Source organism: Melanotaenia boesemani, chromosome 1 (genome assembly GCF_017639745.1).
Source record: "Melanotaenia boesemani isolate fMelBoe1 chromosome 1, fMelBoe1.pri, whole genome shotgun sequence".
Taxonomy (NCBI): domain Eukaryota; kingdom Metazoa; phylum Chordata; class Actinopteri; order Atheriniformes; family Melanotaeniidae; genus Melanotaenia; species Melanotaenia boesemani.
Genome location: NC_055682.1, coordinates 22,241,971 through 22,251,473, shown reverse-complemented (window position 1 = coordinate 22,251,473; position 9,503 = coordinate 22,241,971). Strand labels below are relative to the sequence as shown.

At 36.3% G+C, this 9,503-nt stretch overlaps 2 protein-coding genes across 2 annotated transcripts; one reads left to right on the top strand and one right to left on the bottom strand.

Annotated features, from left to right (window-relative positions):
- The first annotated feature begins 629 nt into the window (after positions 1 to 629).
- On the top strand, positions 630 to 5,618 carry tex9 (testis expressed 9). Its single transcript, XM_041981576.1, has 12 exons — positions 630 to 699; positions 1,278 to 1,408; positions 1,797 to 1,860; positions 2,054 to 2,130; positions 2,292 to 2,337; positions 2,499 to 2,563; positions 2,648 to 2,811; positions 3,159 to 3,250; positions 3,399 to 3,572; positions 3,717 to 3,851; positions 5,061 to 5,195; positions 5,280 to 5,618. The coding sequence occupies exons 1-12, from the start codon at positions 652 to 654 to the stop codon at positions 5,355 to 5,357; spliced, it is 1,209 nt and encodes a 402-aa protein (XP_041837510.1). The 5' UTR covers positions 630 to 651; the 3' UTR covers positions 5,358 to 5,618.
- On the bottom strand, positions 5,034 to 9,467 carry mns1 (meiosis-specific nuclear structural 1). Its single transcript, XM_041981563.1, has 10 exons — positions 9,286 to 9,467; positions 8,959 to 9,168; positions 8,134 to 8,261; positions 7,933 to 8,035; positions 7,511 to 7,740; positions 7,116 to 7,332; positions 6,918 to 7,025; positions 6,330 to 6,587; positions 5,934 to 6,059; positions 5,034 to 5,845 (listed from the first exon to the last, which is right to left on the bottom strand). The coding sequence occupies exons 1-10, from the start codon at positions 9,286 to 9,288 to the stop codon at positions 5,744 to 5,746; spliced, it is 1,485 nt and encodes a 494-aa protein (XP_041837497.1). The 5' UTR covers positions 9,289 to 9,467; the 3' UTR covers positions 5,034 to 5,743.
- Between the last annotated feature and the right edge of the window lie 36 nt (positions 9,468 to 9,503).

Sequence of the window (9,503 nt, the reverse complement as noted above, 5' to 3'; positions counted from 1 at the left end):
AAGAAAGAAAAAAAGCAGTAGTTACCTATTGGAGCTCTAACATGCACAACAGTCATTGTTCAGTAGGCAACTTTATTGAGGAAATTAACATAAACATTAGCCGTTATAAAAGAGGCCTTTAGCTGCCAAGTTGCCCTTAGTTGTGACCTCACTGACTACACACATTGCTGTGATTTCAGTTGGCTGACCACTTCTGGGGAAGGTTAATAATTATGGTCCTGATCGTCCTTCTTCTGTTTGATTGTTGATCATTAGATTTTTAGAGGTGGTTTACTGGGTATCTACTATTAACACACTCTCCATACATAATATTGGATTTAGGTGCTGACGTATACTAAATAAATAAATACAAAAAATACACTAAATAAATACAGTATACAACTTTGAGTCAGGAAGAACTTGAATAGTTCTTAGGAAAGTATTTACTTCCATAAATCGTTACATTAATTAACATTTATTCAGTAAAATGTGTATTTAGAAACAACTGTACTAAACACAAATCTATCAAGACTGTTTTGTTGGAACAAACTAACTTTTATTCTAAAAGCAAATCGTATTGAATTGTATCTGACGGGCTGCCGTACTGTGTGCGTGCTTAATGTCCCGTTGTTGCTATGCGACCTAAACTGCGTCGCTTCTCAATGTTTCACAATGGCTGAAAAGAGGTTTGAAAGAAAGGTTACGTCCGTCGTTTTGCAGGTGTGTAGCGGCTTATTTTTCTTATTCAAGCCTCATATGTTCAAACAGAATTGTTTTTAAGCGTCCAACAAAAGTTTAAACCCTTTATTTTCAACTGACAAAATCCTTCAACTTTTCCCACAAATGAATCTTCTTCCGCTAACACGATGGTTGAAAAAAACAAAAACAAAAAACTTCAGATCATATTATTTAATTCCATCATCTCTGAAATATGCGGCATGGTCAATTTATTACAAAAATTACGGATTCATGTTTTGTATATCAGTATTTTATTGCTATTATATATCAGTATTTGATTGCGATTTTAACAAATATGTGACTTTGAAGTGCAAATTCTCCCCCATTTTCTCTGTTCTTACTGAAGTAAATAGATTATATGCTCAATTATTTGCACATGATCTGTTAAGTTGTGCTCTGATTAGGTAAATAAATTCATATATTGGGAATATTATTAAAAATGTACAAAATGTTGTAATTTGTTGATCAAAATTAGTCAAGATACGTGTAACACTAAAACACATTCACATAACGAAATTTTCTGTAGTGTAATATATTCTGCTCTCATGTTTTTTCCGTAGAACAAAAGACGGCCATCCTCTAGTACAGCTGAGAAGTCCAAGAGAGTTGAATTAAACATTCCAGCAAAACATGCCCCTGGTCCAGCAAAGACGCTCACAGATGACCTTTTTGCAAAGGAAGAAAAGTACAAGTAAGGCTGTCTGTTCTTATATCGTTATATCACTTTGCTTTGTTTACTACTTCTAGATTTAGAAAAAGATTAACATGTCTTTTGCAGGACAAATATTTCTTTGACAAAAATTTTAATCTGATGCATTAATTGGTGCACACCTTCAGCACCAGTTGGTTGTTTAACCAAACCTATAACATAATTCTTCTTGTGTAGATTTTCAATCATAACATACATACTAATGTACTGAAGCTTGACGATGACTTTTGAACACTGAAACAACCTTTCTCAAAGTACAGTGAATTAATTGAATATATATATATATATATATATATACACACACATTTATAAACTAGTCATAAAGTTATATATATAACTATTTTCTTATACATTATATCATTTTTATTAGACTTGTAAATGCAGAGCTGGAGGCCAAAACAGCAGATTTAGTGAGGCAAGCAGAGCAACTTATGGTAAGTTTTGAACATATTTTTATGCCAAAAAAGAGAGAGAGATTAAGAAAGAGAGCGAGAGAGAGCGACAGAAGTGCATCTGTCAGAATCCCTGTAATAAAAGAGCGGTCGTGATCAAAATATTACAGTGAATTTAGATGTGTGAACATATTCAAAAAGCTGAAACTGGTTCTCTATATTTATCAAATTTTAGCGGGAGCACAGTGAAGTTCTATCAAAGCCATTATCTAATGTCCTGTTCTCGGATTTTGAAGATGATGACGATTTAAGGTAATAAATATCTAAGAGTCCCATGATACTTTGTTTTTTATAGTTAATTTTCTTTTACCACTGCAAAAGTCCACATCAAATCTATAAATCTACTTACGCTATTAGGCTAATATCTATATCTATGTATCTATGTTTGACTCTATCCATCTCTTTGCCTGCAGGATAACAGAGTCTCAACCGTGCACTGTGCAGGATCCTGGTGTGAAGGTATTGGTCTAGAATGTAGTTATTATGTATTTATATGTCTTAACCTGGACATATTTTGCTCATCATAATTTAGATTTATAGTTTGTTAATAACAAAATCTTACTTTATTATTTGTTGTTTTTATTTGCATGTACTTTTCTTTCGTTGTAATAAAAAAACAGGTCACATCACAGGCACGAAAGATTTCTGCTGGGAAACAAGGAAAGAAGTTTCACAGTAAAAGAGAGTGAGCGTTTAAAATATTACATACATCTCTATTAATATTCTTTAAAGGGTACCTAAAAGTTCTCACATTATCTGCTGTTTTCAGAATATCAGAGGAGTGTCGTGTAGATGATGATGCAGCTGCAGAAGAAACAGCTGATTCTTTCTTGGCAAAGACTATCCAGCACATGGAGGACAAGATGAGTGACGCTAGTGCTCAGGAAAATGTCATGGATGATGTGTCCAACGCTGAAGACAATATAGTATCAGGTAAGGTTGATGTAACTTAAAACAAACGAACAAAAGAGAAAGAATAAACCCAGATTAATCATTGAGAATTATTAATAGATAATAATTTAGACTAAAGTTTGCACATTTTTCTACTACATGATTAATTCAGCAAAACAAGTGAAATAATTATTCTATTTTATATAATTTGTATCACCTTCTTTTGCTAGTAGTTAGGATTCACATTTTTGTTAGATTTATCAATAGAAAAAACTTGTGTATAATGGCTAATTTCTGCTCTTGAGAATCCTAAATTAAATCTTACTTGAAACGTGTCTTTTTTCATAGCATTTTAAGTCTTAATATCTTAATTGTGCTTTTCTTGTAAGGTGCTTCTCATGTCCAAATACGAGTTTTTAAGGCAAAACTACGAATTATGCAAGAAGAACTGGATCAGCGGTCATGTGAATATTATAAGAAGGTACAGCAAAAATAATTATTTCAGCCTGGATTATTGTTAGGATTTTATACTGCAGCATGATGTAAGTCAATGATTTAAAATTTGTTTTATGTTGAACCCAAATATTGATGAGATTTTACATTAATGATAAATGTTTTTGCTGTTGCAGGATGACGAAAATGCTAAACTTAGTGCAAGAATTAAGGAGCTTGAGGAGGATCGAGCCAAACTTCAGAAAAACACAAACATCTTGCAAACACAAATTGAAAAGCACAGAGGTCTCGCTGAAGACTCTGCAAAAAAAAGTGATGGTCTACAGCTGCAAGTGTCTGCTTTACATAAGGTTTTCATCAGCGACAACTGAAACATGAGCTTTTCTGTGAAATATTTATCATAAAATTCATAACATTTTCTTAAACCTGACACTATCACCAACATTCATGTGAGCTTCTCTGACCTGATTACTTCCTGGTTGTGCTCTATGTAGGAAATAGATAATTTGAATAGATCCCAAAAACAAGCGGCAGCTGTGCACAACACTGTGGAGGTTCGTTTGAATAGAGCATTGGAGGAGGTGGAGAGGTTAAAGACTCAACTCAACCAAGCAAAACAGATGAACAAGGTAGGACCATTGCCCTGCTGGTAAACACATATCTTTGGTTTAATTTCTGAAGGCCTACAAATGCTCTCGGGCTCCTTGGGCCCTGCGCTCTGTCTGCCTCTGGGGATCTCCCTGGTCAGCCTCTGATCTTTGCAGTGACCCGGTTGTGTTTTCCTGATATTTTGCCCCCACATTAATTAACCTGCATGCTGATGGTCACGTTGTCTTGTGGTTTTAATCACTAACAACTACAGTTATGTTCATGTTGTTTCTTTGCGTTGCTGATGTTTTTGTTGTGATTCATGATTTTTTTTCCCAGCTTGTTCTTTTTGTAGGTGCTCGTAATGATTGTCAGCTTTGTTGTGTTGCAGATGTTGGATGTTGGTTTTGTTTCCTTACCGGTGTAGCAGCCAGTTGTCTGGTTTTTCCTGTTTAGATTAAACAGCTGATGCTGTTACTTTCTATCTGGTGTAATCTTGTCTCTTTTTCTTTGTTAGCTGTCTTTTTTTTCTGCTTACCCACCCGCCCCTTTCCTTTTTCCCCACCCCCGTTGTCAGGTCTGGCATTAATATGTAAATTCAGCAATAGACAAACCTAATAATAATACTTAAATTATCAAGAGGGGGCTTATATACATAAAACTCCTCTTGGCAAAGCAAATTTGTGTTGTACAACACAGCAACCAGACAACAATTCTGCTTGCTATGATGTTGGACAGGACAAGGTAAAAAAAAAAAAAATGAAGAAAGAAACCAAAACATATATCTAGTTGGATAGGAAAGTGTGGTGCTATGTCTCCTGACTAGCATAACGGACATATTTGAGAATGGATATGATCAGAGAATTAGAAAGCCCTGTGTTATAAACAGATGTGATTCTCTGTGAAAACTACTAGTTTTATGATCTAAAATTCTGAGTGAAGTGATACTGAATACAGGAGAATAAATTATTCCTCAGAGATAAACACAAACCAGTGTGGTGAACTGATCACTAAAATTTAACATGTAAATATTTTTTGTGTAGCAGCTAAATTTTGAGCTGTGGATATATTTGAAAATTAGCACAGTGTGATTTTATAGTATATTATAATGCGTGTTTCCATGTTTCAGTGTGTAATCTGGTGAAACGTTTTCCTGTTATCAGGTTATTTTGAAACCGACTCTTCAATTCAGACGAAGTGAGATTCTGTTTAACTTTTACCTGTTTATTATTTCATATTCTCTCAATAAGGACAAGATAAGTGAGGAACAGCAGAGTAAAGAAAACTTACTTGCTGAAAATAACACTCTTAAGAAACAGAAAGCAGAACTCATTGTGGGTTTCAAGAAACAGCTCAAGTTGATTGACATTCTCAAAAAACAAAAGGTAAGTGACTTTATGGTATGCTGTAATTTAATAATGCAGAAGTATTTTTTAATTTAAATCTTAACAAAGCTTTTTTTTGTGCAGATGCACTTTGAAGCTGCCAAGTTGCTGTCCTTCACAGAAGACGAGTTCATGAAAGCTCTTGACTGGGGGAAGTCATAAATTCAAAGATTTTCAAGACAAAAGGGTGCATTGCTCCTTTTTTAAAAAGATAATTCTGTCTGTTTTGAAGTTACAAACTTAAGTTTAAAGTATCTCAGAATTTGACTGCATATTTTAAAAATTGAGAATTTGAATTTAGTATTTAAATTTAGTCGTAGTTTCTTAAACACGATCAGACTCTGTGGCCAGGTCTTTTGTTAGCAGATTTTAGTGAATGTACTGTCAATATATTCCAAATAAAAGCATGAGTTTTCTTTTTTACTTTGGTCATTTCTGAATCCAAAACAGCTGCACCATAAAATATAAGACACATTCTACTGGTCAGTAAAAACTGTAACTCATTCACTGTGGCTTTAAACTGCCATCTAGAGGCAAACTGGAAAAGTTTAGTCATCTCCATCCCAGCTGTCATCATCAGCTCGACGTCTTTCAAAGTTTTTTCTGAAATCTTCATCAAAGTGTTCCAGGTCATCTTCACGGAGCAAGCCCTGAAAATAGATGCAACAACAGTTCGTTAATTTTAACGACAGATGGCATGAAGCTGAGACGATTTGTGGTTCACAAATGGCTTCATACCCTAGGAAGGTATCCCAAGAGTTTTGTTGCGTGATGCTTTAATAGCTTCCGTCTCTCTTCTTCAATTATCTTTCTACGCATTTCCTCTCTCTCCTGCTCTATCGCTCTTTCTTTAGCCTCCAGTTCCTTAAAGAGAAAGGAAAATTAGTTAAACAAAGGAATTCTTGTGGCAAATATCACATATAATGTGTTCTGTTACTTTCTGTGTTGAAATTAGTATTTGCTCAAACTACCATGTTAGGACACTTTGATTGACAAGACTCAGGCAGTGGAGAAATGTGTTTACTGCTAGTTGCTGTCTTCCAACATGCAGTACTAGTAGATCTAATGGCAGTAAAACTCCTTCCGTACTAACTTCATATTGATGTAAATGTGGACACAGAGTGTGGTTAATACCCGGTCAGCCTCATGCTGCCGTCTTCTGGCCTCTATCAGTTTCTCCACTTCATGCTTGTGTTCCAGTTGTTTCATGCGCCGCTTTTGATTATTCATCTGCTCGATCCGATCGTCCTCTGCAAATTTAGCCATCATCATTTTCCTGAAGGCCTCCTCTTCTTCTTTCTCTGCTTGCTTCCGCATCTCTCTGAAAGCCATTTGCTCCTGGAAGGTCTGCTGTATCATCAGCCTCTGTCTGATCTTCTTCTCCATCTCTTCCTGTTAGAATTAAGTTTTATTAGGATGCTTATGAAGATTCTTCAGATCAGTAGAAAATTTAAACTCCAGAGCACACCAAGTCTGCATGTTTTGTGTTTAATTAACTGCTGTTCATGGAGAACAAGCACTACAGTGAATATTGGAGTCAAGATCTTGGTAATGAAGAGTGTTATCAAACTGGGATGTTCAGATTAACTTGTTCAGCAGGTCATGAAATAAATAATACATTACGACTTATATTTAAACAAGCAAGACTAACTAGATCCAATAATGCTTGTCCTGACTCTGGATTCTTCAGCCCTTTCTAAACAAGAAAACGATGATGCTTACAATTTCTTTCTGCCTGTCAGCCTCCGCTTGTTCCTCTAAGTAAAACTCCTCACGGGCTCGCTCTATCTCTTCACGCTCCTTCCGCTCCTCTTCAATCTTCTCACACAGCTGGAGATCAGACAGGAGAGATGTTTTGTTACAAATTATCATCTGTGCTGTGTGACTGAATAAACTAGTAGACTGAAAATAAGTCTCAACCATTTTATGAAGATGCTCCTTAGCGTCTTCCCTCGCTTTCATTTCAGTCATTCTGGTGTCCTCCGTTTGCTGCTGTTGCCTCACAAACTCCATGATTCGTCTGTTCTCAGCCTCCATCTTTTCCTGCTCCATGTGCCTCCACTCTGCCTGCTGTCTCTTGAACTCTTCAATGTACTGCTGAGTGGCTTTGAGCTTCTCCAGTTTCAGCTGTCTCTCTCTTTCAAATAAACATGTCAATAAATGCATGACACACCCCAATAGCTTTCTTTTTTTTTAAGATGCATGAGGTGACACATCTTGAATGTTTAATCAAACTCTGAGATCTGTTACTGATAAGAAATACAATGTATTTGCATGTATTGAATACTCCTGCGCATTATTAATGAAGGACTTACTTCTGATCCTCCTCATAAATCTTCCTGACAATCTCATCCACCACGAGCTTCTCTTTGAGGAACTCTTCGTATGCTTCTTGTCTCTTGCGCTCCCTCTCAATGAGCTGCTGCTCTAGCTCCCTCTGATACTGAACCAGCTCCTCTTGACGTTTCTGCTCCAGCTTCTGCTGCTCAATGGCAACTCGCTCATATTCATTCTTCATCTTACGAGAGAAGTCTGCCTCTTCACGCTAATTTCACAGGAAAGACAGACACGGTTAATAGCCTAAACTCTTTATTACCATTTTTGTATTTGGGACTCCCATTTAAAAGCTATTTGTAAGTCACTTCAACCTATGGGTAGGTAGGAATCTCCCATTTTGCAACCAAAAGTTCAGTAGATGGAAAATATTTTTGGCTGAAATAAGGAAGGCAACTCTCACAAAGGTCTCAAGCCTCATAGCTTCCTGCTCAGCGATCTGTGCAGCTCTTTCCTTATTCAGATACGCACACCTCAGTTTTGATTCCAGTTCTCGAAGCTCCAAGCTGAACAGTACAAACAAAAAAAGATGAAAGTTTTTAACATCAATTTATTAGCTGACCCAGAACATCCAGTAAGTCAGAGTAATTAATATTGTGGAGACCTGTTCTCTTTAATGTACTGCTTCATTTTCTCTTCTCTTTGCTTCTCAAAGTTGATGCGGGCCAGCTCCTTAGCCATTCTCTCCTCTTGTTCAAGCTGCCTTTCCCTGTTTAGTTTCTCCTCTTCTGCCTGCAAGTCAGATTATCTTCTCATTATCTGGATATGAGCTCAGATAACATACTGTTAATTCACTGACAATACAACATAGTGTTTAGTAAAGCAATGTTTGGATTCCCATCTAAATATCTATTTGTAAATTGATATATCTAAAGATTATCTTGCTATTGAGCTGAATCTTGTGGGCAGAAACTCAGCTCAGTTGCCTTGGCCAATCTCAATCAGGCTGACACTTTTTTTCTCCTTATTTCATTGCTATAGCTACTGAGCTGTCATTTCCAGAGACTGGGTAAAGTACATGTGTGTCTTTTAGTTTATGTTTTACACGCTTTTGGAATCTCAAACAAAACTTTCAGATGGACAATTTGTTCATACATTTACAGTAAACATTTACTGGAGGCAAAATTAATAGTTTTAAGTCAAATCAGTGTTAATATAAGCCTAATGTGTCCAATTGTATTATAAAGACACATGCACTGACAAAAAACCTTCAATTATTACTTAGGTCATCTTGAAAAAAATAAATCCCCTTCTACCTCTACTTGTATTACTCATAATGGTAACAACTTTGTTCACTCTGAGCAAAGAAATAAAACCTTAGAGAAATATTTAAGTCTGACATCAGCTGAGCAAACTGTGTCTTTAAATGTGAGATTATTTAATATACAACATTAGTATTAACAGTAAAAGAAATAAAAAAGAAAACAACCTGTTGCAAAGCACTCTTCATTTGTCTGTCCTGCAGCTCCTGCTGCACCTGTAGCAGGTAGCGCTTGTTCTCGATGCTCTCCTGATCCCTCAGACTGGCCTGCAGCTGCCTCTCTTTGTTCAAGCGTCGGGCCTCATCTTGTTTGTGCTGCTCCTGAAGCCGGCGCTGAGACATTAATCTCTGTTGCTGGCTATACATCCAGTTTCGGCTCTGTCCCAAAAAGAAAAATATGACAAGTGTACAACTTTGCGATCATCTGTGCATTTACTTGGCAAAATGTTCCGTTAGCAACAAGAATGCTAAATCAGTGTGGCAACTATGCTTTACCATGTTTGTAAATACCTCCGTCGATTCCCGCCTTCTTAAATGATATACCTTTGATTTTTACGCGTACGATAAACTTTGGATAGAATGATTTTAACTAATTTTTTATAAATAGCTGACCTCTGGAACTAATTTTCAAAAATAAATTTATGGCGTCGGGCTTCCAGTATCGGTTGTTTGGAGTTTTGTTGTCCTGGGAACGACGCGTCACTGAGTTCAGC